Source organism: Procambarus clarkii, chromosome 12 (genome assembly GCF_040958095.1).
Source record: "Procambarus clarkii isolate CNS0578487 chromosome 12, FALCON_Pclarkii_2.0, whole genome shotgun sequence".
Lineage (NCBI taxonomy): Eukaryota > Metazoa > Arthropoda > Malacostraca > Decapoda > Cambaridae > Procambarus > Procambarus clarkii.
Genome location: NC_091161.1, coordinates 12,598,630 through 12,625,488, shown reverse-complemented (window position 1 = coordinate 12,625,488; position 26,859 = coordinate 12,598,630). Strand labels below are relative to the sequence as shown.

The window sequence follows — 26,859 nt, the reverse complement described above, 5'->3', positions numbered from 1 at the left end:
TCAACTTTGTTCCTGCATTTTATAACACTAAACCAATTAAGTCACGAATCCTGCTATTTACTGAGTAAATAAAATCGCTTGCCATAATGAAAAGTTTCTCAATAATGGAAATAAAAGTGCCCTAGGCAGATTACTGACACAGATATGTAAAACTCAAAAGACACAGATAATATTATAAGATCACCTCCAATTTCTACAATACTGGTAATGGCCTTAAGTCAAACAATCCTTGTAAATATTTATTGTATGTATGTACCTTACCTAAATAAAATTGTATTGTATTGTATTGTATTAACAATAATCGCATCAATGTAAACACGAAACCTGTCAATCTACCACCAGTAATGCCATCTAAACACCTATTACCATACAGAACATCATCAAAACTCCCGAAATAATATGTATGTAATGTGCTGTAAATCTGTAACATAAATACTCCGTACTATATATATTATCCTTGAGAGACTTAAATGCGACTTTGGAGAAATACATTGATATCAAGCAGACATTTGTCACTATCTTAGAAGAGTTTAAAGCCTGCTCCACCACGTGGGGAGTCTGTACCCGCTGTGGGACTGCCAAAGAGTGAAGAGAAAAAGCCCGAACTACTCGACTCTTGAGCACTTTCACCATCACTTCCGAAGTTGAAATTAAAGAACCCTTCATTTCTCTTCGGCGACGACGGGTCTCCGAAGAGAGAGAAATTCACATTCGATTCTTCCTGTTGGGGAACTTCTGCAGAAGTCTCTGAAAATTATATACGTCAATAACATTGATGAACAAAATCTAAAATATCATGTTGACCAGACCACACACTAGAAGGTGAAGGGACGACGACGTTTCGGTCCGTCCTGGACCATTCTCAAGACGACCATTCATAATCGACTTGAGAATGGTCCAGGACGGACGGAAACGTCGTCGTCCCTTCACCTTCTAGTGTGTGGTCTGGTCAACATACTTCAGCCACGTTATTGTGACTCCTCGTCTGCCTAAAATATCATCATTAGATTTATGGAAGATACAAATATTTACTGGTGCTGCAATTTGTAAAATCAAGAAATATTACTTGGAATTAAAACTGCTTTTGCTAGGTGTTTCCAGTCATTCACAAGAGGCCAGATTCACGAAGCAGTTACGAAAGCACTTACGAACCTGGGGCCAGATTCACCAAGGAGTTACGCAAGCACTTACGAACCTGCCCATCTTTTCTCAATCTTTGGCGGCTGTGTTTACAATTATTAAACAGTTATTGAGCTCCGAAGCACCAGGAGGCTGTTTATAACAATAACAACAGTTGACTGGCAAGTTTTCATGCTTGTAAACTGTTTAATAAATGTAACCGAAGCCGTCAAAGATTGAGGAAAGATGTACACGTTCGTAAGTGCTTGCGTAACTGCTTCGTGAATCTGGCCCCCCTGGCTGTTAGCCACTTCATCTATACGTTATACTCAGCCATTCATGTTTTCGTTAATATTTCATACATTTTCCACAGCCAAGGTAACAGTGTGTTGACACATGTACACATATGTTTATTGTTTGTGATGTGTGTATATGTATGTATTAACACGATGTACTGAACGGGGTGAGAATAGCTTGAGCTACCTCATCCCTTTGTGTGTATTTTACCTCAATAAACTTATTTCAATTTCATTGTGTTGAGTAGGAAATGACTTAGTTTGTAATTCAATTGTATTGTCTGAATGTGCAGAACGATTGGGCTAGTCTCAGTAATAATATTGGGTGTATTATGAGAGTATTAATGGAACCTGACTTTAACGGAGAAATGGAGGAAGGGGGGAATTATCAGGGGGAAAGTGCCAAACCATTACGACTATATATAGCTCCTAAAAGGGGTTAGGATAAGGATTTGGGATGGGACGGGTTTAGGAATGGTACCCAACCACTTGGACGGTCCGGGATTGAATGCCGCTGACCTGCATTAAGTGAGGTCGTCGCTCTACCGTCCAGTCCAAGTGATGGAGATGTTGAAGATTGATTGATTGATGAAGATTAAGCCACCCAAAAGGTGGCACGGGCATGAATAGCCCGTAAGTGGTGGCCCTTTTGAGCCATTACCAGTATCAAGAGCTGATACTGGAGATCAGTGGAGGTGCGACTGCACCCTGCGTGACCGGAGATGTCTCCCGTGGATGTTGAAGACTGAGGAATAAGGCTATATATGAACTGGTGAAGCAAATGGGCGACCTTACGGGCTATTCATGCCCGTGCCATCTCTTGGGTGGCTTTATCTTCATCGATCAAATGGGCGGCTGAAATTTGTGTTGTGCACATGAGGCGACTGATCTGAACACGTCGCTATGTAGTCTATGTAAAAAGATTATGAAGCAAGGTCTGTGTCTCGGGCTATTTAAAAGGCACTAAATATTACCCAAGATTCTTTATGGGAATTGCATTGCCACAGTGTCACGTGACATCCTTTGCAATGATGACAGCTTGAACCCATCCATGTTGGGCACATACCCAACAGCAATTACTGTTAAAAATGGGACTAGACTAGCCCCAAGAATCTGACCTCCAACCTCGAGGGAGGGTAGGGACAGGAAACTACCAGGATAAAGCACCAAGTGTGAAGGATAGAAGAAATTGTTTATGTAATAATCTAAGATGAGGTCTGATAAAGACCTTTTGTGCCCTCTGTAATGCTTTTGCGCTACCGCTCACAGGATGAGTATGGGGTGCACAATAAACTAGCTGCCTTCGGCGGCAACAATCAAACCATTACAACGGGTAAAAAAAAGTAGCAAAATTACAAAAATTAATTGAAGAAAATTAAAATTAAAAATTAATGAGACAAACGCGGGACAACAGTGTCCCCGAGCACATACGTGTCGCAGGTGAGCCAAAGAGACTAAATGCTCCGGGAGTCCTGCCCTCATGCTCCAGGTCCTTGCCAAACATGAGAGCATAACTGGAAGCTGTAGACAAGCAGCTACTGGGTGAGGAGTCTTGCGTGTGACCACCCGAAGCGCCTGGCCTCAGTATTGGGCTCATTGTATACAGAGAGTCAGACGCCGGGGATGTGTGGAGATTGGTAGCCGGGGAGTTGGTGCCTCGCTGCGTGCCATCACTTGAACCATGGGGGGAGCTGAAGAGCAAAGGCTTCCCGGGCAGAAGACTGCTCTGGGGTGATGATACGACATTACTTAATGACTTCTCGGCCGCAGACGCTGGCAGTGTGTGTGAGGAGGTCACGGATAGATAGAGTGATCCCCCTGCAGGAAAGCTACGCGACTGGGGAGAAGATCCAGCCGACACATTCCTGCTAGCCGGCGGCTCAACAACCAGTGAAGAGGTTTGCAGTCCTGTCGATGACAGATGATATGGGGACGTATCCTGTAAAGAAAATATAAATACAGTTTCAAGATTGTGTTTCACTTGATGACAAGACCACACACTAGAATGTGAAGGGACGACGACGACGTTTCACAATCGACTTGAGAATGGTTCAGGACGGACCGAAACGTCGTCGTCGTCCCTTCACCTTCTAGTGTGTGGTCTGGTCAACATACTTCACCCACGTTATTGTGACTCATCGCCTGCTTGTGTGTCACTTCTCTCCTGCTGAAGATGTAACCATAATCTTAAGCCTAATCAAAAAATTCATCCATCAGCTAATGCATAAATGTCCCTCTTCAGCCCATCGTGGTCAATATGACATTACAGGCCAAACTTGTATGCATTTAATGGATTTAAAATCTCCATTCAACTACGCACTTCCCAGAGACAACTTTGTGTTTCACTCACAAACAGCATACGAATCATAAAATTAACAGTGTATATTAAGAATGGTATAAAGAAAAGTCAAAGAAAGTTGTAACAGTACAGGAAAAGATTCTTTTGCCTCTCACAAGAGGGCAAATTTTTAAGTCGCGCTTGTTAACTTAGATGTTATGAGATTAAATAAATGAAGTATATCACTTTAGTAGTAAATGAATTTCAAACAACATTAAAGTCTGTAATAACTGGCGGGATAATTGGAACAATTAGGAAAATCACTTTTTTTTTAATTTACAATATCAAAATAGGAAATGTATATGTTTATCTCTCAGAATGTTTGCTAATATGTTTATTGTTTGTGATGTGTGTGTATGTATGTATTAACACGATGTACTGAACGGGGTGAGAATAGCTTGAGCTGCCTCATCCCTTTGTGTGGATTTTACCTCAATAAACTTATTTCAATTTCAAAATATCCTTTTTAAAAATAAATAACCTACAAACAAAATAACAACATGTAAGCAAAATATTGGCATGTATGCGAGGAGTCACAATAACGTGGCTGGAGTATGTTGACCAGACCACACACTAGAAAGTGAAGGGACGACGACGTTCCGGTCCGTCCTGAACCTTTATCTCCAGTCGATCACTTGAGAATGGCCCAGGACGGACCGAAACGTCGTCGTCCCTTCACCTTCTAGTGTGTGGTCTGGTACACATTGGCATGTATACTCGCCATTTTGGAGGAGGATGGGATGTGGGTGTCCATGTCCGAGTCTTCTGTGAGGTTGAATCCCTGGGAGGAACTTAAATGGTCTTCCATCTGTAAGAACAAGAAAGAAGAGAGTAATTTCACAATCGACTTGACAATGGTCTAGGACGGACCGAAACGTCGTCGTCCCTTCACTTTCTAGTGTGTGGTCTGGTCAACATATTTCAGCCACGTTATTGTGACTCCTCGCCTGCAATCAATAATATATGTATTGTACAATTTATGTAAAAAGATTTTTTCAGGTATTAATTAACATATAACAAGAATGAAGATTTACACAGCAGCATTTTCCTTTTAAAAGGTGAAATTATGTCATTAAAATACTGCTTTCCGAAGGTAAAAAGGTGACACAAACTCCAGAGAGAGAGAGATACAGTTTACAGAGCACGTAAATATATTCCATAAACAACACCTTATCCTGGAAGTGAATCCACTGACCGTGTCATCGGGGTATAGAGCAGTGTTGTTGTGGTAAGATACAGAGGTGACGGTACTGGAGGTTTCTGCCACACACCCACCACTACCACTACTGCTGCTGCTACCACTCAGTGCTGCTGCAGCTGCTGTTCGTCCTGGTCCAGCTGCTGCCACACACCCACCACTACCACTACTGCTGCTGCTACCAATCAGTGCTGCTGCAGCTGCTGTTCGTCCTGGTCCAGCTGCTGCCACACACCCACCACTACCACTACTGCTGCTGCTACCACTCAGTGCTGCTGCAGCTGCTGTTCGTCCTGGTCCAGCTGGTGCTTCACTCTCACCACTGACTACTGCTGTTGCTGCTGCTGCTCCACCGCCCACACTGGCAGCTGCGCCACTTCTTGCACTACCTGTGCAAAATATCAAGTTCTGCATGATCACACCTGCTTCCTCGGCATCATTATTTACTGGGGGTTGTTTCAAGAGTAGGTCAGACTACTACTATATTTACCTAGTTGTGTTTGCGGGGGTTGAGCTTTGCTCTTACGGCCCGCCTCTCAACTGTCAATCAACTGTTTTACTAACTACTTGAATGACTTTGGGTGGATATAAATCGGGGGGCTGCTTCCTGAGGCCTTCAGCAGTTTTATTTATTCTTAAGCTCTTATTACTGTCACGTACTATTATCTCCTCCTTACACACACACACACACACACACACAAAGAACAAGAGGTCATAGATTTAAACTAGCTAAACACAGATGCCGAAGAAATATAAGAAAATTCACCTTCGCAAATAGAGTGGTAGACGGTTGGAACAAGTTAAGGGAGAAGGTGGTGGAGGCCAAGACCGTCAGTAGTTTCAAAGCGTTATATGACAAAGAGTGCTGGGAAGACGGGACACCACGAGCGTAGCTCTCATCCTGTAACTACACTTAGGTAATTACACTTAGGTAATTACACACATACACACATAGAGGAGGGCCTCACAGCTGAGTGGACAGCGCTTGGGGGTCGTAGTTCTAATGGCCCGGGTTGGATTTCCGGCGGAAGCAAATGGGCAGTTTTTTTTTCACCCTGATGCCTCTGTTCACCTACCAGTAAATAGGTACCTGGGAGTTAGACAGCTGGTACAGGCTGCATTCTGGGGATGTATGTATGTGTGCATGTGTTAAGAGATAAATAAATTAGTAGATATAATAGAAAAAAATAAAATGATTGGAAATTCGGGGTCAAAGAGCTAATAGCTTGATTCTGCATACACAAATAATATTAATATTTAATACACACACACTCTCTCTGCAGACGATGAGTCACAATAACGTGGCTGAAGTATGTTGACCAGACCACACACTAGAAGTTGAAGGGACGACGACGTTTCGCTCCGTCCTGGACCATTCTCAAGTCGAAACGTCGTCGTCCCTTCAACTTCTAGTGTGTGGTCTGGTCAACACTCTCTCTCTCCAAGTCTTTCATAAATGGTATGTGTCTGTAACTACCTAAGTGTAGTTAGCTAATAACGACAGCTGTGCTTGTGGTGACCCTGTGAGCATTCATTATTACCCAGACGTCATTAAATAATGACACTTGAGCGGTAGTTCATTACGGGGCTATTCATGCCCGTGCCACCTCTTGGCTGGCGGACGGGAGACATCTCCCGTCACGCAGGGTGCAGTCGCACCTCCACAGATCTCCAGTATCATCTATCGATACTGGTAATGGCTCAAAAGGGGCCACCACTTACGGGCTATTCATGCCCGTGCCACCTTTTGGGTGGCTTAATCTTCATCAATCAATCAATTGGACACATTACGGGAGACATCTCCCGTCACGCAGGGTGCAGTCGCACCTCCACAGATCTCCAGTATCATCTATCGATACTGGTAATGGCTCAAAAGGGGCCACCACTTACGGGCAATTCATGCCCGTGCCACCTCTTGGGGTGGCTTAATCTTCATCAATCAATCAATCAATGGTTCACATACCTGGGGTTTGGTCCTGACAAGCAGCCTCTGCATCTCCCCCGCGCTGCTCTGATGTCTTCTGGCTTTCCAACACAGGGATTGAATACGTCATCTGTAAGAATTCAGAAATCTTGAAAACCCACAGCCAATAAAAGACTTATTCACTTATAAATTTCTTATAAATTAAAATCTGTGTAGATTAATCTCTTTTTTTAACAATATGTAGAGATTTAAGTGTTGAGAAAACTGTAGGTTTTTTAAGTATTAACATATTTTCCGACATCATTTTATAAAGTGTTGAATTTTCGGCAACTGGGAAATTGTACTGTGGTGGACCAGGTACACTTTTCTCAACCAATAGTGACACTTTCTTCACTTTCCATCATTTATACTTTACTGTTCACCGTTAATCACTAACCACTTGGGCTGGACGGTAGAGCGACGGTCTCGCGTCATGCAGGTCGGTGTTCAATCCCCCGAGACCGTCCACAAGTGGTTGGGGCACCATTCCTTTCCCCCGTCCCATCCCAAATCCTTATCTTGACCCCTTCCCAGTGCTATATAGTCGTGGTGGCTTGGCGCTTTCCCCCTGATAATTTCCTACCCTTCACCGTAAATCATCTCTACATTACTTTTTTCACCGTAAATCATCACCCTTTCCATTACCAGTAACAGGATCGGTATAAGGCGCATAATAAAGATGAACTCAAATAAAACCTACATATAGTTTCTCAGGTGTGTTGGTGTGTTTTAGTGTGTTTAGAATATATATATATATATATATATATATATATATATATATATATATATATATATATATATATATATATATATATATATATATATATATATATATATATATATATATATATATATATATATATGTGTGTGTGTATATCACGAAAATAAACACGTGATTAAGAATGTGACAATGTCAGACCACGAAGGAAAAATGAAACAGGAAATTTCCTTAAGTACTTTCGTATATTAAATACATCTTCAGAAGGTCCAACCTTCTGAAGATGTATTTAATATACGAAAGTACTTAAGGAAATTTCCTGTTTCATTTTTCCTTCGTGGTCTGACATTGTCATATATATATATATATATATATATATATATATATATATATATATATATATATATATATATATATATATATATATATATATATAATATCACAAAACACTGATCCAAGTATGCTGAAAAAACTACATGTGAAAAACAGAGAATGCTAAACGCGTTTTCGGCTTAAATCGCCTTCATCAGAGCAAAGTAGAATGAAGGATTTGTATTTTTCTATTTTTCACATGTGGTTTTCCCGCATATATATATAAATAAATACAAATAAATAAACATACACTGGTCCGAGGCGACTGACGGTGGTACTGGATTTCAGGACTGGGCGCCAAGGTGGCGACATAGGCTCGACGTGCTGCTTCGTCAGGTAGAGTGACGGTCTCTGTAGAAACCTTCTCTGTACTCGCCTCACCTACAGGGAAAGTCACACCGAGCTATACACATCTTGCTTGCCAATAACAAGTTACAGCCCCGCTCCTGTGCCAGGTAAGTCCACTACGGGCTCACCATAGCCCGTGCTACTCTGAACTTACGTTTGATGTTGCTGGAGTCGTTACATAGAAACCACCCTCGACAGCCAATCATGCAAAAGCATCTTGAGGTTATCTTGAGATGATTTTGGGGCTTTAGTGTCCCCGCGGCCCGGTCCTCGACCAGGCCTACACCCCCAGGAAGCAGCCCGTGACAGCTGACTAACACCCAGGTACCTATTTTACTGCTAGGTAACAGGGGCATAGGGTGAAAGAAACTCTGCCCATTGTTTCTCGCCAGCGCCTGGGATCGAACCCGGGACCACAGGATTATGAGTCCAGCGTGCTGTCCGCTCGGCCGACCGGCTCCCTCAGAGCATCAGAGACAAAAGAAATAGATATATATATATTACATCATAAGCATTACCCAACTTTACACTTGCCAGGGCAGACTAGCAAATATACGTTACAGATATTAAATAATAAACCATTAGCAAAATCCTTCATTACACCATTGATAATACAACGTGTTGTGATAATTACTTTGGCATCGTCCACCACTTACTGGAGCGCATGCAAGTGCTTGTAAACACGGGAGACATCTCCCGTCACGCAGGGTGCAGTCGCACCGCCACAGATCTCCAGTATCATCTCTTGATACTGGTAATGGCTCAAAAGGGCCACCACTTAAGGGCTATTCATGCCCGTGCCACCTTTTGGGTGGCTTAATCTTTATCAATCTTGCTTGCAAACCTAAGTGAAATTGCATAATTAATACCTTGCAACATGCGCATACCAGCTCTACGAGGGTCAACACATCCTATAAGTCCAGTAAGTCCATCCTATAAGTCCAGTAAGTCCATCCTATAAGTCCAGTAAGAATAAGAAACCCTCCAAGGATAAGTTCTCATTGGCAAGTATAGTTTTGCATCTAAACTCTGTATGACATAAGAAATTGAAACCACATCCAAGTTCCTTGGATGCCTCAGCATCCTATTACGCTGTTTTATTCCATTCTGGAAAGCGGAGAACCTACGAGAGAGAGAGATAAGATTAAGCCACCCAAAAGGTGGCTTGGGCATGAATAGCCCGTAAGTGGTGGCCCTTTTGAGCCATTACCAGTATCAAGAGATGATACTGGAGATCTGTGGAGGTGCGACTGCACCCTGCGTGACGGGAGATGTCTCCCGTGAGAGAACCTACCTTTCTCAAATGGTGAAGTTGCAACATTGCCGGAGTCTCCAGCTCTTGCATAACTTTGAACAGTCCAAGCCGTGTCAGTACGCTGCTCCTGGTTGGTGGTATTCGCTGTTCTCCTGTCTTCCCGTCTCGTCTCCGAAGTGGAACCGGGTTCACCACGAAGCTCCTGAGTGGCACTCAGGCTATGATTACTGTTACTTTTTAGGGAGCACGGAGAGGCACTGGAAGGAGCGGTGTTGCTGGGGAGAGAGACACTGGAAGGAACAGTGTAACTGGAAAGAGAGACACTGGAAGGAGCAGTGTAGCTGGAAAGAGACACACTGGAAGGAGCAGTGTAGCTGGGGAGAGAGGCACTGGAAGGAACAGTGTAGCTGGGGAGAGAGACACTAGAAGGAGCAGTGTAGCTGGGGAGAGAGACACTAGAAGGAACAGTGTAACTGGAAAGAGAGACACTGGAAGGAACAGTGTAACTGGAATAAGAGACACTGGAAGGAGCAGTGTAGCTGGAAATAGAGACACTGGAAGGAACAGTGTAACTGGGGAGAGAAACTGGTAGACTGGTGGGTCGCTTTACTTCAGTGTCTGAACCTTCACCAGTTACAGGCACGGTAGCAGTCAACTGTATTCCCCTACCATCCGTATGTTCCATCTCTCCTGAAGTCCTGTACCGTCTCTTCCTCTCTTCATATTTTGGAACCTGGGCAAAGTAAAAAAAAACTTGAATTACTTTGGACTAAAGTTCATTTATAACACTGCATAAAGAATGTGTACCCGGCCAGCAAACTTTACAAATTGTCTAGTGATACCCAATCGAGAATTCCCGGTTTCCAATCCCGGCCGAGACAGAAATGGTTGGGCACCTCGACTGTCCATTTGCTTCCGCCTCCACCCGGAATCTTAGGACTACGAATCCCAAGCGCTGGCCACTCAGCTGTCAAGCACCCCCCCCCCCTCGCACTATCCTTGATCAACTACCTGATTTAATTATCGTTATAAACTATTCTTGTCTGAGGTCATACCTGAAGTTTGATGAGGGATAGTTTACTGCTAAACACGGTCTTAGTTCGTGGTGTATCTTTCCTCTGTCCCTGCTGGCACGCTTGTAAACGCTGTCCTGTATCTTGCCTCTGTCCCTCTGTTGTGACGGAAGCGTCGTACCGTTGCGTATCCTGTCTCTGTCCCTCTGTTGAGACAGGAGCGTGGTACCGTTGCGTGTCCTGTCTCTGTCCCTCTGTTGAGACAGGAGCATGGTACCGTTGCGTGTCCTGTCTCTGTCCCTCTGTTGTGACAGGAGCATGGTATCGTTGTGTGTCCTGTCTCTGTCCCTCTGTTGTGACAGGAGCATGGTACCGTTGCGTGTCCTGTCTCTGTCCCTCTGTTGAGACAGGAGCGTGGTACCGTTGCGTGTCCTGTCTCTGTCCCTCTGTTGAGACAGGAACATGGTACCGTTGCGTGTCCTGTCTCTGTCCCTCTGTTGAGACAGGAGCATGGTACCGTTGCGTGTCCTGTCTCTGTCCCTCTGTTGAGACAGGAGCATGGTACCGTTGCGTGTCCTGTCTCTGTCCCTCTGTTGAGACAGGAGCGTGGTACCGTTGCGTGTCCTGTCTCTGTCCCTCTGTTGTGACAGGAGCATGGTACCGCTGTGTATCCTGCCTCTGTCCCTCTGTTGAGACAGGAGCATGGTACCGTTGTGTGTCCTGTCTCTGTCCCTCTGTTGTGACAGGAGCATGGTACCGTTGTGTGTCCTGTCTCTGTCCCTCTGTTGAGACAGGAGCATGGTACCGTTGCGTGTCCTGTCTCTGTCCCTCTGTTGAGACAGGAGCATGGTACCGTTGCGTGTCCTGTCTCTGTCCCTCTGTTGAGACAGGAGCATGGTACCGCTGTGTATCCTGTCTCTGTCCCTCTGTTGTGACAGGAGCATGGTACCGCTGTGTATCCTGTCTCTGTCCCTCTGTTGTGACAGGAGCGTGGTACCGCTGTGTATCCTGCCTCTGTCCCTCTGACGGAAACATCGCACAAAACTGACGCATCTCTTGACTATAAATTTCTCTTCTAACCTCTGTGAAGTTGTGTTGAAGGTCCAGATGACTATCCACACTCTCCTTGTCCATCAGTTGCTCCTGTAAAGATAATGCTACTATAATGTTGGCATAGATGATAAGATTATGCAAATGATAAGCCATCAGGTAAACACTAAAAGAGAAAAGATGACCTTGTAACATCCTGAGTATGTAAATGTTATATCCTATGTTGACCAGACTACACACACTAGAAGGTGAAGGGACGACGACGTTTCGATCCGTCCTGGACCATTCTCAAGTCGATGTTCATTCTCACAATCGACTTGAGAATGGTCCAGGACGGACCGAAACGTCGTCGTCCCTTCACCTTCTAGTGTGTGGTCTGGTCAACTTACTTTAGCCACGTTATTGTGACTCATCGCCTGAACACGCATAGCTCTTCGGGCAGGTCCGAAATCGGCAAAGTCCGAATGCAGGTCCGAAATTCATCAGCCTTAATAGCGTTTCGGGCAGGTCCTTACTGATTTTCTCATTGCTACATAATGTTAATGTGATTTCTCTATGCATAAATAATAGGATAAATATTTGGGCCTTAAGCCCAACAGCTCAGGCGATGAGTCACAATAACGTGGCTGAAGTATGTTGACCAGACCACACACTAGAAGGTGAAGGGACGACGACGTTTCGGTCCGTCCTGGACCATTCTCAAGTCGATTGTGAGAATGGACATCGACTTGAGAATGGTCCAGGACGGACCGAAACGTCCGTCGTTCCTTCAACTTCTAGTGTGTGGTCTGGTCAACAGCTCAGTTTAGGTCCAGCAACTGACGTGGATACAAATGTGCTTAGAGAGGAAAGAATTCCCCCAAGAAGCTCACTAGGAAGAAAAAAAGTGTCTTAGAACAGCTTTATCACAGTGATTTGAGGCTTCCTGGGCAATTCCAGAGCCAAACCTATGTGGGTGCTGGTTGAGACTCTGGTGAAGAACTACGGAATAATGGGGCTGCAGGAGTCCATATATCCTTGATGCTCGTCTTGATAACTTTAAGGAGAACATGGAGAGCATAGACGGAGGATGTCCCTCGAAGTCCATATCCTTGAAGCTCATCTTGATAACTTTAAGGAGAACATGGCGAGCATAGACGGAGGATGTCCCTCGAAGTCCATATCCTTGAAGCTCATCTTGATAACTTTAAGGAGAACATGGCGAGCATACTCGAAGGAGCAAGGCAAGTGCCTTCACCAGGATATACTGGACTATAAAAGCCGTATATACTACAGTATATAGTGGCATATACGGTATACCAATCACAGTATAACAAGATCATGATTAGGAGATGACAATTGGGGGGGGGGGAAGAGTCGTCAAAAAGATTTATAGTATAATTATAAATCTCGAAAAACTACTCCGTGGCAGCAGTCCCCGTGGTGTAGTGGTAAGACACTCGCCTGGCGTTCCGCGAGCGCTATGTCATGGGTTCGTATCCTGGCCGGGGAGGATTTACTGGGCGCAAATCCTTAACTGTAGCCTTTGTTTAACGCAACAGTAAAATGTGTACTTGGTTGTAACAAGGATTCTTCGCGGCGGGGATCGTATTCCAGGGACCATAGGATTAAGGACTTGCCCGAAACGCTACGCGTACTAGTGGCTCTACAAGAATGTAACAACTCTTGTATATATCTCAAAAAAATATCTCAAAAAGATGCACATACGTCCGTTTTCTCATTGGAAATATGCAGATTCACACACACACACATATTAGAAAGAACTTTTTTAGTGTCAGAGTGGTTGACAAATGGAATGCATTAGGAAGTGATGTGGTGGAGGCTGACTCCATACACAGTTTCCAATGTAGATATGATAGAGCCCAATAGGCTCAGGAACCTGTACACCTGTTGATTGACGGTTGAGAGGCGGGACCAAAGAGCCAAAGCTCAACCCCCGCAAGCACAACTAGGTGAGTACAAGAATAGGCAGATTTCAAAATATATCTATCCTAAATCACAGTAGCAAAATTTGCGGAGAATGATAGACATTTTTTTGTATACAGTCTAGACATAAGCAATTAGGAAATAACACTTACTGCCCAAGAACAACAATTGTATTACATTGTATAATGAATGTACACGAATGATATACAAATGTGAATAAAAGGCAGTAAGTGATAGCCTTTATCTCGCCAGCACACACAGATTTAAGAACATAAGAACAAAGGTAACTGCAGAAGGCCTATTGGCCCACACGAGGCAGCTCCTATTCTATAACCACCCGATCCCACTCGTATACATGTCCAACCCGCGCTTGAAACAATCGAGGGACCCCACCTCCACCATTTCATTGCTTCATTACACAACAGCGGGATGTATCACGCTATTGTGATTTGTGTGTTCGTTAGTGGCGCACGTGGTGACCCAATGTCTGAAGAACAAATCCACAAGGGCCGTGACGAGGATTCGAACCAGCGTCCGAGAGCATCCCAAGTGTATGTAGTAAAGTAAGGGCGAAGAGGTAGAACGGCCTATTGACATAGCTCGAGTGCAGGGGGGAGTTGTGTAAAACCCTGGTTTGTGCCTCGGAGAGGCTGCAGGATCCAAGTAAGTCCAGTAGAACTTCTGGTTTCAACTCTTTTTGACCATGTCGTAGCTCAGTCGATTAAGGCAGCGTCTGGGATCATCTCGGACGTAGGTTCGAATCCTCGTCACGGCCCTTGTGGTTATCTTGAGGTTATCTTGAGATGATTTCGGGGATTTTTTTTTAGTGTCCCCGCGGCCCGGTCCTCGACCAGGCCTCCACCCCCAGGAAGCAGCCCGTGACAGCTGACTAACTCCCAGGTACCTATTTACTGCTAGGTAACAGATTTGGATTTGGATTTGTGGATTTGTTCTTTGTTCAAATAATCATCCCATAACACCTGGAAGCAAAATAACGACACTAAACCATCCTGGGAGATGGGGACTTTTAGTATCACTGCTTCCTTATTCATTCTTGTGCAGACGATGAGTCACAATAACGTGGCTGAAGTATGTTGACCAGACCACACACTACACGGCGATGGGACGAATACGTTTCGCTCCGTCCTGGACCATTCTCAAGTCGATTGTGGTCGTTCATTGATTGATTGATGAAGATTAAGCCACCCAAGAGGTGGCACGGGCATGAATAGCCCGTAAGTGGTGGCCCTTTCGAGCCGTTACCAGTATCAAAAGATGATACTGGAGATCTGTGGAGGCGCAACTGCACCCTGCGTGACGGGGGATGTCTCCCGGACCAAGTGGTGACCAAATGGGGTCGTTCATTCTTGTGGTCGTGGTGATATCCTCATAATGCACCCAGAGTTTGTCAATGCAGACTACTGATCACATGCCTCTGTATGACTAACCATCCTCTGTGATGGGGACTTTTAGTATCACTGCTATCTTATTCACTCTTGTGTTGATGATGATATCCTCAAAATGCTCCCAGAGTCTGCCAGTGCAGACTACTGATCACATGCCTCTGTATGACTAATCATCCTGTGTGATAGAAGACTTTTAGCATCACGCAGCTAGCTTTTTGTGACACGCTGTACTCCCCTTCACATAGTCTAGGGCAGCTGCACAAATGCAGCTGTACCTAACTGTATTAATAACAAATACAAACAAATAAAAAGACACCATACCTGGTGACCCCGAGAGCTGCCGGCCCGCTCTTGCTCAGTGGTGTCCCCAGCTGAAGCTTCTTCGCGTATCCTTACATCCTCCTTCAGTTTTCTGAAACACAAGTTCATAAGAATGAAATCAACTTCCCACCCTTTTGCTTGAAGTCAAATTTAGTGCCCAAATAATGGGAACCCTTATCAAATGCAGGCGATGAGTCACAATAACGTGGCTGAAGTATGTTGACCAGACCACACACTAGAAGGTGAAGGGACGACGACGACGTTTCGGTCCGTCCTGGACCATTCTCAATCGACTTGAGAATGGTCCAGAACGGACCGAAACGTCGTCGTCCCTTCACCTTCTAGTGTGTGGTCTGGTCAACAAAATTGGGAGGATTTTGTTAATAAGCCGTAAACAGCATATTCCCTTGAGCAAAGTCTGGAAAGGCAAACAATTATTGGTAAAAATGTTAATGCCAAAGCTAAATATCGAGTGTTTACGATGTCGAGTGCTTACGATGTCGAGTGCTTACGATGTGGAGTGTTTACGATGTGGAGTGCTTACGATGTCGAGTGCTTACGAGAGTAACCTTTACAAAACAGGCATTAGACGCCGACCTCAAATAGATATAATGACCTCTTCAATCATTGTATTAATCAACACAAAATGGAACATATATATAATGGGATTTAACGAAAGAGAAAGACAAACGACGATACAATAAAGAACTTACTGGAGGGACGTGTTAAGGAGCTCAATACTGCCTTGTTGTGAACGAAGATCTATCTGCACCTCAGCCATCTTCACTACCACCTCCTTGAAGGCTTTCCATTCTGGAAGGAACATATGTGTGCAGGCGATGAGTCACAATAACGTGGCTGAAGTATGTTGACCAAACCACACACTAGAAATTGAAGAGACGACGACGTTTCGGTCCGTCCGAAACGTCGTCGTCTCTTCAATTTCTAGTGTGTGGTCTGGTCAACATATGTGTCATACCAATAAGTTCTTAATAAAATCGTAAGTAAATCCTTTTAACTGTAGCCTCTGTTTAACTCAACAGTAAAATGTGTACTTGGTTGTAACAACGATTCTTCGCGGCGGGGATCGTATTCCAGGGACCTGCCCGAAACACTACGCGTACTAGTGGCTCTACAACCATGTAACAACTCTTGTATATATCTCAAAAAAAAGTAATTATCCAAAGAAGGCACCAAACCGGGAAGGCTGTGTAGCACCATCAAATGTGCGGGATAACCAGAGGGCGCTAAATATCACCAAGGATGCCAATACCAGAACAAAAAACGCATAAGGCGAACGATATCAAAAGTATCCGAGTCACCAAGAATTCTATCGAGGGACAAGTGACCGCGAGGGACGATTGATTGATTGATAAAGATTAAGCCACCCAAAAGGTGGCACGGGCATGAATAGCCCGTAAGTGGTGGCCCTTTTGAGCCATTACCAGTATCAAGAGCTGATACTGGAGATCTGTGGAGGTGCGACTGCACCCTGCGTGACGGGAGATGTCTCCGCGCGAGGGACGGTCGGAAAGTAAGACACACGCTCGTCCAGGAAGTCAGGACATTCAACAAGGATATGCACGACTGAAAGAGCGACAATGCAATTTGGACAATACGGAGCAGGTCGGCGTTCCATTAAGTGACCATGAGTTAAGCGCGTATGGCCAATACGCAACCTTGCCAGAGCCGTTTCCCACCGCCGGTTACGGTGGTAGGAGGAAGGGCCACGGGGACACACTACGCTTCAAAGTACGCAATTTGTTACCAGTAACAGAAGACCAACGACCCAGCCAACGGGCAAAGATAGAGGCATGAATAACTGGGTAAAACTCGGAATAAGGAATACCTTTACGGGAGATGGGACAAGTGCGGATATCTTCCTTAGCGGCAGCATCCGCACACTCATTTAAAGAGACACCAACATGATTGGGAACCCAGCAAAACTCTACAGACTTAAATTTACTGGAGATAAGACACAGCCACATTGTGTCATACCAGGCAATTATATATTAATATAATATATATATTTACTTAGTATCATACCAGGCAATTATATATTAGAATATATTATGCGAACAAGCCTGAATGGTCCCCAGGACTATATGCAATTGAACTATATGAGTCACTTCTGGGGTGTGAGTTTTCAGTTAGTATATAATATATATTAGAATGTATCATACCAGGCAATTATATATATATATATTAATATAATATATATATATATATATATTATAATATATATATTAGTATAATATATATATATATATTATATTTTATATGTGCTAATTAAACATGGAGTTTTGTCATAATAATTTCATGGATACATGAAGAGTTGTATCAGTTGTAGAGAGAGGGGGTACCCAAGAGCCGTAGCTCATTCCCCCTACAAATACAAGTAATAATAATAATAATGTATTTAGGAACAGCACATACATAGTTGCAGAGTTAATAATAATAATAATAATAATAATTTTTATTTAGGCAAAGGTACATACATAAAGAGATTTTACAAAGTTTGTTGGCTTTATAGATAGGAGCTAGTACATACAATGCCTAAAGCCACTATTACGCAAAGCGTTTCGGGCAGGCAGTACAGTTTCGGGCAGGACAGTTACAGTACAAACATTCTGTTTGATTGAAAGATAAGAGGTAGTACATACAATACCTAAAGCCACTAGTGCAAAGTACACAAAGATCTGTACCTTCAAGCGCCTGAGTGCGTTGAGCCGTCTTGAGAGCTGTTATCTGAGCGGTGAGACTTGTCTTCTGATGGTGGAGACTACTGAGCTCGTCCTCACCCTCCAGGTCTCCGCCCTCCACCAGACGATCGCCATATCGATCCTTATACATGTTAACATATGTTTAAATCACGAAAATTAACACGTGAGGAAATATGTGACAGTGTCAGACCAAGGAGGACGAATTGAAACAGGAATTTCCTTAAGTACTTTCGTATATTATACATCTTCAGAAGGAATGCAGGCGATGAGTCACAATAACGTGACTGAAGAATCTTGACCAGACCACACACTAGAAAGTGAAGGGACGACGACGTTTCGGTCCGTCCTGGACCATTCTCAAGTCGATTGTGGTACAAGTACAAGTACAATCGACTTGAGAATGGTCCAGGACGGACTGAAACGTCGTAGTCCCTTCACATTCTAGTGTGTGGTCTGGTCTTCAGAAGGAATGATTCCTGCCGAAGATGTATTAATATACGAAAGTACTTAAGGAAATTCCTGTTTCAAGTCTTCCTTCGTGGTCTGACACTTTCACATGTTTCCATGTTAATAATATCAACATTGAAGTGACATTAAACTTGATTAAGAAATGCTGAAGTTAATATATACTGTTAAATTGAGTTCAAGAACATAAGAACAAGGTAACTGCAGAAGGCCTATTGGCCCATACGAGGCAGTTCCTATCTATAACCACCCAATCCCACTCATATGCATGTCCAACCCGCGCTTGAAACAATCGAGGGACCCCCACCTCCACCACGTTACGCGGTAATTGGTTCCACAAATCAACAAACCCTGTTACCGAACCAGTATTTACCCATGTTTAATGAATCTAATAATGTACATGATCCGAGAGCTGTTTTAATGAGCTGATGAAACTGATACAGGAATAATGAGGCTGGACAGTAGGGGCTCTAAGATAAAATTATATACTATAAAACATGCAGTATATAGACCACGTTTCGGTCCGTCCTGGACCATTCTCAAGTCGATAGTGTGTGGTCTGGTCAACATACTTCAGCCACGTTATTGTGACTCATCGCCTGCATGCAGTATATAGTTTTGATCTTCACCCGCGAGCACAGGCAGGTGAGGACAACACACAGGTTAGTCCCAGCAAGCACTACTAGGTGAGTACTCACGTACATTATAACAGGCGGACAACCATTACGGGTTATTCATGCCCGTGCCACCTCTTGGCTGGCTTAATCTTTATCATTGGTTGTCCGGTTACGGGTTATTCATGCCCGTGCCACCTCTTGCCTGGCTTAATCTCCATCAATGTTGTTGTTGTTATAGATTCAGCTACCAGGAACAAGTTGCAAGTAGCACGGGCTAAGGTGAGCCCGTAGTGGACTTACCTGGCACAGGAGCGGTGCTGAATGTGCATCATGATTGATTGATGAAGATTAAGCCACCCAAAAGATGGCACGGGCATGAATAGCCCGTAAATGGAGGCCCTTTTGAGCCATTACCAGATCACAGATGGATTGATGATTGATGAAGATGAAGCCACCCAAAAGGTGGCACAGGCATGAATAGCCCGTAAGTGGTGGCCCTTTTGAGCCATTACCAGTATCAAGAGCTGATACTGGAGATCTGTGGAGGTGCGACTGCACCCTGCGTGACGGGAGATGTCTCCCCCGTGCTACATCAATGGAAGAGTACCTTGATATCGTCCAGCTGGGCCAGGTGGGTCTGGTGAACATCCTTGAGCCTCGTGCTGAGCGCCTGCAGCTCATCTTCCAAGTCTAAATTCTCCTGTTCTTCGTCACCAATTTGTTCCCTCACCAATTCTAAGCTCGACTGGAGGCTATTAAAAGAAAGATAGAATTCATAATAATTCCCAATGTCGGGGTATATAAGTCAGTGTATATAGATACATGGTAAGCTTATATCTACATCCCCTCCCCCCACCAGGAATGTCGGGGTATATAAGTCAGTGTATATAGATACATGGTAAGCTTATATCTACGTCCCCCCCCACCAGGATGCAACTATTCAACATGCTGACTGACTCCTGGGTACCTCTTTACTGCCCCCCCACCAGGATGCAACTATTCAACATGCTGACTGACTCCTGGGTACCTCTTTACTGCCCCCCCCCCACCAGGATGCAACTATTCAACATGCTGACTGACTCCTGGGTACCTCTTTACTGCCCCCCCCCCACCAGGATGCAACTATTCAACATGCTGACTGACTCCTGGGTACCTCTTTACTGCCCCCCCCCCACCAGGATGCAACTATTCAACATGCTGACTCCTGGGTACCTCTTTACTGCCCCCCCCCCCACCAGGATGCAACTATTCAACATGCTGACTCCTGGGTACCTCTTTACTGCCCCCCCCCCACCAGGATGCAACTATTCAACATGCTGACTGACTCCTGGGTACCTCTTTACTGCCCCCCCCCCCACCAGGATGCAACTATTCAACATGCTGACTGACTCCTGGGTACCTCTTTACTGCCCCCCCCCCACCAGGATGCAACTATTCAACATGCTGACTGACTCCTGGGTACCTCTTTACTGCCCCCCCCCCACCAGGATGCAACTATTCAACAAGCTGACTCCTGGGTACCTCTTTACTGCTAGGTGAGCACAAGCATTAGAGGATTGAAAACGCTGCAAATGATTTCTGCCCCGTCCGGGATTCGAATCTAGAATCCCAGTTGCAAGTCAAGAACGAATCCGACTTTATTACCGGGCCGTATTCTGTATTAAAAATGGGTTCAGGGGCCAGATTCACGAAGCAGTTACGCAAGCACTTACGAACCTGTCCATCTTTTCTCAATCTTTGGCGGCTTTGTTTACAATTATTAAACAGTTAAAGAGCTCCGAAGCACCAGGAGGCTGTTTATAACAATAACAACAGTTGATTGGCAAGTTTTCATGCTTGTAAACTGTTTAATAAATGTAACCAAAGCCGTCAGAGATTGAGGAAAGATGTACACGTTCGTAAGTGCTTGCGTAAGTGCTTTCGTGAATCTGGCCCCAGAGGCCGGGGTCGCAACTCCGGTGAAGGAGAGAGAGCGACCACTCACGTTGACCAAACCACACACACTAGAAAGTGAAGGGACGACGACGTTTCGGTCCGTCCTGGACCATTCTCAAGTCGATTGTCGACTCGCTTGTGGACACAATCGACTTGAGAATGGTCCAGGACGGAGCGAAACGTCGTCGTCGTCCCTTCACCTTCTAGTGTGTGGTCTGGTCAACATACTTCAGCCACGTTATTGTGACTCCTCGTCTACACCACTCACGTGTTCTCTGTGACGGCGTGCTGAGGTCCCTTCTCTGACAACGCCTGTATGCTGCCCTGCAGGCGCCGGACCTCATCCTCTAGCTCAGTTTCATTCTTGACTTCCTGACTTAGGAGTTCCTCTAGACCTGAAAATACAAATATATATGTGGTTATGCAGGCGACGAGTCATAATAACGTGGCTCAAGAATGTTGACCAGCCGGTCGTTTGAAGAATGTGGGAGCCGGTCGGCCGAGCGGACAGCACACTGGGCTTGTGATTCTGTGGTCCTGGGTTCGATCCCGGGTGCCGGCGAGAAACAATGGGCAGAGTTTCTTTCACCCTATGCCCCCTGTTACCTAGTAGTAAAATAGGTACCTGGGTGTTAGTCAGCTGTCACGGGCTGCTTCCTGGGGGTGGAGGCCTGGTCGAGGACCGGGCCGCGGGGACACTAAAGCCCCGAAATCATCTCAAGATAACCTCAAAATAACCAGACCACACACTAGAAAATGAAGGGACGACGACGTTTCGGTCCGTCCTGGACCATTCTCAAGTCGACTTGAGAATGATCCAGGACGGAGCGAAACGCCGTCGTCCCTTCACCTTCTAGTGTGTGGTCTGGTCAACATATGTGTTGCTAGTTTGCCTTTTACGCAACGTCTCAGGCTTTTCAGTCTTCTAACACCACTCATCTTCCCACATCTTCGTTGGACACGGTACCAACTTCCAAGGGGCAGTTTCTTGACTTTGTGATTCCTCCAGCGAGTGAGCTGATGACCCCTAATGGGTACTCTATGTCTCCTATGGAAGACCAACACCCAGAGAGAGGGGGAGGAGATGGGGTCAAAGGTTACCCCTACCGGACCCTTGGAGTCATGCATCAGCCCCCTTCCCCCTCACCACAAGGGGAGACATTTCAGGGGGAGGGGAAAAACACTACTAACATAAGGGGTATAAGTACCCCCCCCCTATGATACCCCTATAAAATTCTAATATATATATATATATATATATATATATATATATATATATATATATATATATATATATATATATATATATATATATACACACGTAACTTTGTATAGACTTTCTGCAGTTTGTTGTATTATTTTCGTGTTATGTACATTCACAACACAGGATACAAATTTAAGTTCTACCATTAAAATGACAGCTTAAATAAACCAGGTAGGTGTGTGTGTGTGTGTGTGTGTGTGTGTGTGTGTGTGTGTGTGTGTGAATATGACAACATACAGGAGCAGCACTGCTTCTCCTCGGCGATAGCTCGCTGCATCTTAGTAATACGGCCGGCCAGGGCGTCCATCTTGCTCCATACCAGCAACTGGGGCTCCACCACCACGCTGCTCTCTCCTGCACGCGCCTCACTACTCCCTCCTCCTTCCCACGACGCCATTCTCTATGCTGTCACGGGACACAGAAAGCCACATATGTTAATTAATCACATTAATATCTATGTGTATAATGAGATAACCTAGATGCTATGGGGCCAGCCTCACCTAACTTTCGTACAAGAAACATTGAGAGTACAGGCGAGTGTCAGAGATGGAAGTCGGCCCAGATGCCATTGTTTAAGAAATATTGGCATCTTAACTGCCCCCCTCCTGAGATTTTTCACCTCACCTCACACAACTCTACCACAAGTATATTTAACCAAAAAATTGCACCTTGTGTATTCATTCTTTACCTCAAGGAAGATGTTCCAGAGTGGAACGAAACGCCGCAGGAAATAAACCCTTCAATAACTACTAGTGTCTCTTTAAGATGAATTTTGGTAACTTGATTGTTCCTCTTAATCCAGAGAGTAAGAAATAGTTAGAAGCATAGAAAGTCTATATTATATAATAAGATCAATCACGCCAGCATTGCGGTCATATTTAACCATATATATATATATATATATATATATATATATATATATATATATATATATATATATATATAAAGGGGGGGGGGTACCACCTCTGGTGCAATTATAGGGACCCACAACCTCAGAGAAGGGAACACAGAGCATTCAGGGAAAAACTTGCCATTTAACTGAATACGTAAGAGTGTTCGCTTCTACCCCCACCCTCCTTTTATAATTATACAGTATAATTAATATATATATAATATATAATTTATAATTATTATATATATATATATTATATTTGAATTATCAAAATTTCCATTATATAGGATTTAATTAGTTTTTTCATGTGAGTTAAAACTAACATAGAATATCAAACCTGCCTAACTTAACCTATCCTAACCTAATACAACCCACTAAAATCAGTAATTCATGTTCCTAATATACATGAATTACTGACAGGTATAATTAAAATAAACCAATTTGTAAAGAAACATTTGAAAATAACGAAAATCACTGCCTGTTAGGCAAATCGGGCCTTGCATACTAGGCCAAGTAGTGTACTCTGGCTATTAGGTACATGAGAGAGAGAGAGAGAGAGAGAGAGAGAGAGAGAGAGAGAGAGAGAGAGAGAGAGAGAGAGAGAGAGAGAGAGAGAGAGAGAGAGAGAGAGAGAGAGAGAGAGAGAGAGAGAGAGACAGAGAGAGCGAGAGAGCGAGAGAGAGAGAGAGAGAGAGAGAGAGAGAGAGAGAGAGAGACAGAGAGAGACAGAGAGAGATTATACTAACCAAAATACACAAATTACCATATCCTAGTATTTAACAAATAAATTACTAAAGTTCTAAGCTGATCCAAATTAAAACATGTTTTATAATGAGTTAAATAAATAAAATATGTAAGAAATATATAAAATATACCCAGACAAATTGTTTAATGATCAAATATCACTGTCACGTGATTAATCCTATTTTGTGGATTATTTTCCTAAAATGATTCGTTTAAACACCCATATATATATATATATATATATATATATATATATATATATATATATATATATATATATATATATATATATATATATATTTATATATATATATATACACAGTAGGCCTATGTACCATTTATAATTCTTTTTTTGATAGGCCTCGACAAACGAGGCTGGACTGGGGCAGGACAGGAGGACAGGGCTCAAAATCCCACCCTACTCCCGGCCAGAAACGATTGGGCCTGTTTCCTATCACCTAATACCTCTGTTCACCCAGCAGGATGAGTTAGGGAGCTTATCGTGGGGGATTGCTTCGACCTTGGCTGACTTGAGGCAACCTCGATATAAACCTAACGTCACGCAGGCTTCCTGTCCCGGAGAAAATGAGTTATGATGAAATTATTGACTAGCCTCTGGTTGTGATATATGCCTATATCTCCCTTATTTACAAGCGTAAGGTTATTTAATATAGCCGCGTGTGAGCGTCTGTGTCGCTAGCACTAGTCTGTGGCGCGGAATATTGCATAGACAATACAAAAGGACATTATTTACCCGTTTTTCCCGCGGAAATGGAAGACTTGCTCGCCGCCTACCAGGACATCAACATGGCGCCAACTCCGTAGTCAAATGGGCAGTTATTTTATTTTCTATATGGTAATAATTATTTTATATTGGTTACAATATATTCTGAGCGTATTTTAACATCTTTATTATTTAAACTTCTTTATTTAATATACATTAGTAAGATATTTACTTAACTTTTAGGACTACTGTTAATATATATCTTCGCCATGTGTAAATTTTTTGGAGACGACCGAGAAATATTTTACTTTTCTTTATTTAACTTTCTTAATTAAGGAATATACCCATAACACGCTATGGAGTATATTCCTTAATTTGTTCTCAACCATTGGTGTGGGTGACGGGACGTCATCTCACCTCAGTAGTGTGAACACTGATGTAAAATATTTTGTCATGTTTGCTGGCCTAATGTCGTCCATTATAGCTTAATTTGTCTCATCTTTTAATGGTACTACTGAGTCCTTTGTTTTAGGGGTGTTTGACTCCATTAAAATGAATCTCGCTTCATGCATGTCGGCGTTCAATCCCCCGAGACCGTCCACAAGTGGTTGGGCACCATTCCTTTCCCTCCGTCCCATCCCAAATCCTTATCCTGACCCCTTCCCAGTGCTATATAGTCGTAATGGCTTGGCGCTTTCCCCCTGATAATTCCATTTTTCCTTCCATAAAATGAATAATACCAAATTCGACTTTCTATTGGTCCATCGCGTTGATATTTGACGAGCGTCTGAATAGTTACGAAAAGGACTATCTTAGGAGGTTTAGTGAGGTGGACGGGTGATGAGGGAGTTTAGTGAGGTGATGAGGGAGTGTAGTGAGGTGATGAGGGAGTGTAGTGAGGTGATGAGGGAGTGTAGTGAGGTGATGACGGAGTGTAGTGAGGTGATGAGGGAGTTTAGTGAGGTGATGAGGGAGTTTAGTGAGGTGATGAGGGAGTTTAGTGAGGTGATGAGGGAGTTTAGTGAGGTGATAAGAGGGGGGGGGGAGGTTGTAGAGAAGGGGACTAGTCGTTTCGTACATCGTCGGCTGACAACTTCGGATACAAGAACCCTTTCGTATACACTTGTGCGCTGGCTTGTGTTCGCTGCCACTCTCGTCTTTCTAGATAATAAAATTACCAAAAACGAGGCAATAGAAGTTGATAATAAGTTAAGAATATGAATAAATAACTCTCTTATTATCATATAATTAGCAGCACGTCTTTAAATAATATGTGAGTTAGGTTCTTTTAATTGTCCTTATACAGTTTAATGAATACAAAATTTTTCCTGCCTAAATGTTATTATATTATGATAATCACAACATATCTGCATTAATATTCATCAATCAATCGATGTTTAATTTATTTAGAAATACATCACATCTCCACAAAAAGAGTATATCCTAATCTTGGTATAAAATCTTTAGCTACGAGATTTGTAGATCTAAAAGGAAATTCGGAAGTAATAATGATACAGCTGATGCCATCTGTCGGCAGAAGAGAACACTATCAACTGGCTAGTCAATAGTGGCCATAAGATACAGCTTACGCCATCTGTTGACATCAAATTACACTTATAACAAATTACCCCACAAAATACCACTAACGCCATCTAGTTTTTTTCCAACGCACTATAAATAGCCAAACAGCAACCCATAAGGCGGGTTGTTGTGCTCGGGTAGGAGGTTCCAAGCTCCGCCCACAGATGGTATGGGGTGCATAATCAATGGCATATCATTGGTAGAAACTCTTTGTTGACATTTACACAACAGCCAATCACAGGTGATTGATTGATAAAGATTAAGCCACCCAAGAGGTGGCACGGGCATGAATAGCCCGTAAAATCACAGGAAGGGATCAGCTAAAGTTTCCATCCATTTAATAAATCATCTTTATTCAGCACTCCAGCCATGCTTATGACATTCTGCTTCAACTTTAATCTACCTAAAAAGTGAAATGTTAAGTATTTAAAAGTATTAATGTAGTGATAATTAAATACTGCCGGATGTATAACGAGTGTTAGAGAAACATGGGCTGGCTACCTGACTTGTGACGTCATCAGAGGGTGTTGCCACACACAAATAATATCGGGGATACAATGCCTCCGCCCTCTTATTAGTCTACATTATTCA

General features: G+C 43.6%; 1 protein-coding gene across 1 annotated transcript; it reads right to left on the bottom strand.

The window, feature by feature from the left end:
• Window positions 1–24,793, bottom strand: LOC123772950 (uncharacterized). The gene is made up of 15 exons (XM_069323268.1): window positions 24,718–24,793; window positions 22,565–22,732; window positions 21,332–21,458; window positions 19,736–19,880; window positions 18,029–18,167; window positions 16,037–16,136; window positions 15,324–15,414; window positions 10,663–11,763; window positions 9,647–10,340; window positions 8,255–8,385; window positions 6,915–7,005; window positions 4,949–5,340; window positions 4,475–4,561; window positions 2,847–3,354; window positions 1–747 (listed from the first exon to the last, which is right to left on the bottom strand). Exons 2-15 carry the CDS (start codon window positions 22,722–22,724, stop codon window positions 521–523), a joined length of 3,993 nt encoding a protein of 1,330 aa, XP_069179369.1. The 5' UTR covers window positions 22,725–22,732; window positions 24,718–24,793; the 3' UTR covers window positions 1–520.
• Between the last annotated feature and the right edge of the window lie 2,066 nt (window positions 24,794–26,859).

What these genes read in the sequence shown, in the direction of transcription:
- LOC123772950 (XM_069323268.1), bottom strand. Translation starts at nt 22,724, where the DNA reads ATGGCGTCGTGGGAAGGAGGAGGGAGTAGTGAGGCGCGTGCAGGAGAG. An exon ending in ACGCACTCAGGCGCTTGAAG is followed by an intron (nt 16,137 to 18,028) that starts GTACAGATCTTT and finishes TGTTCCTTCCAG; the next exon opens with AATGGAAAGCCTTCAAGGAG. An exon ending in CTCTATACCCCGATGACACG is followed by an intron (nt 4,562 to 4,948) that starts GTCAGTGGATTC and finishes TTGTTCTTACAG; the next exon opens with ATGGAAGACCATTTAAGTTC.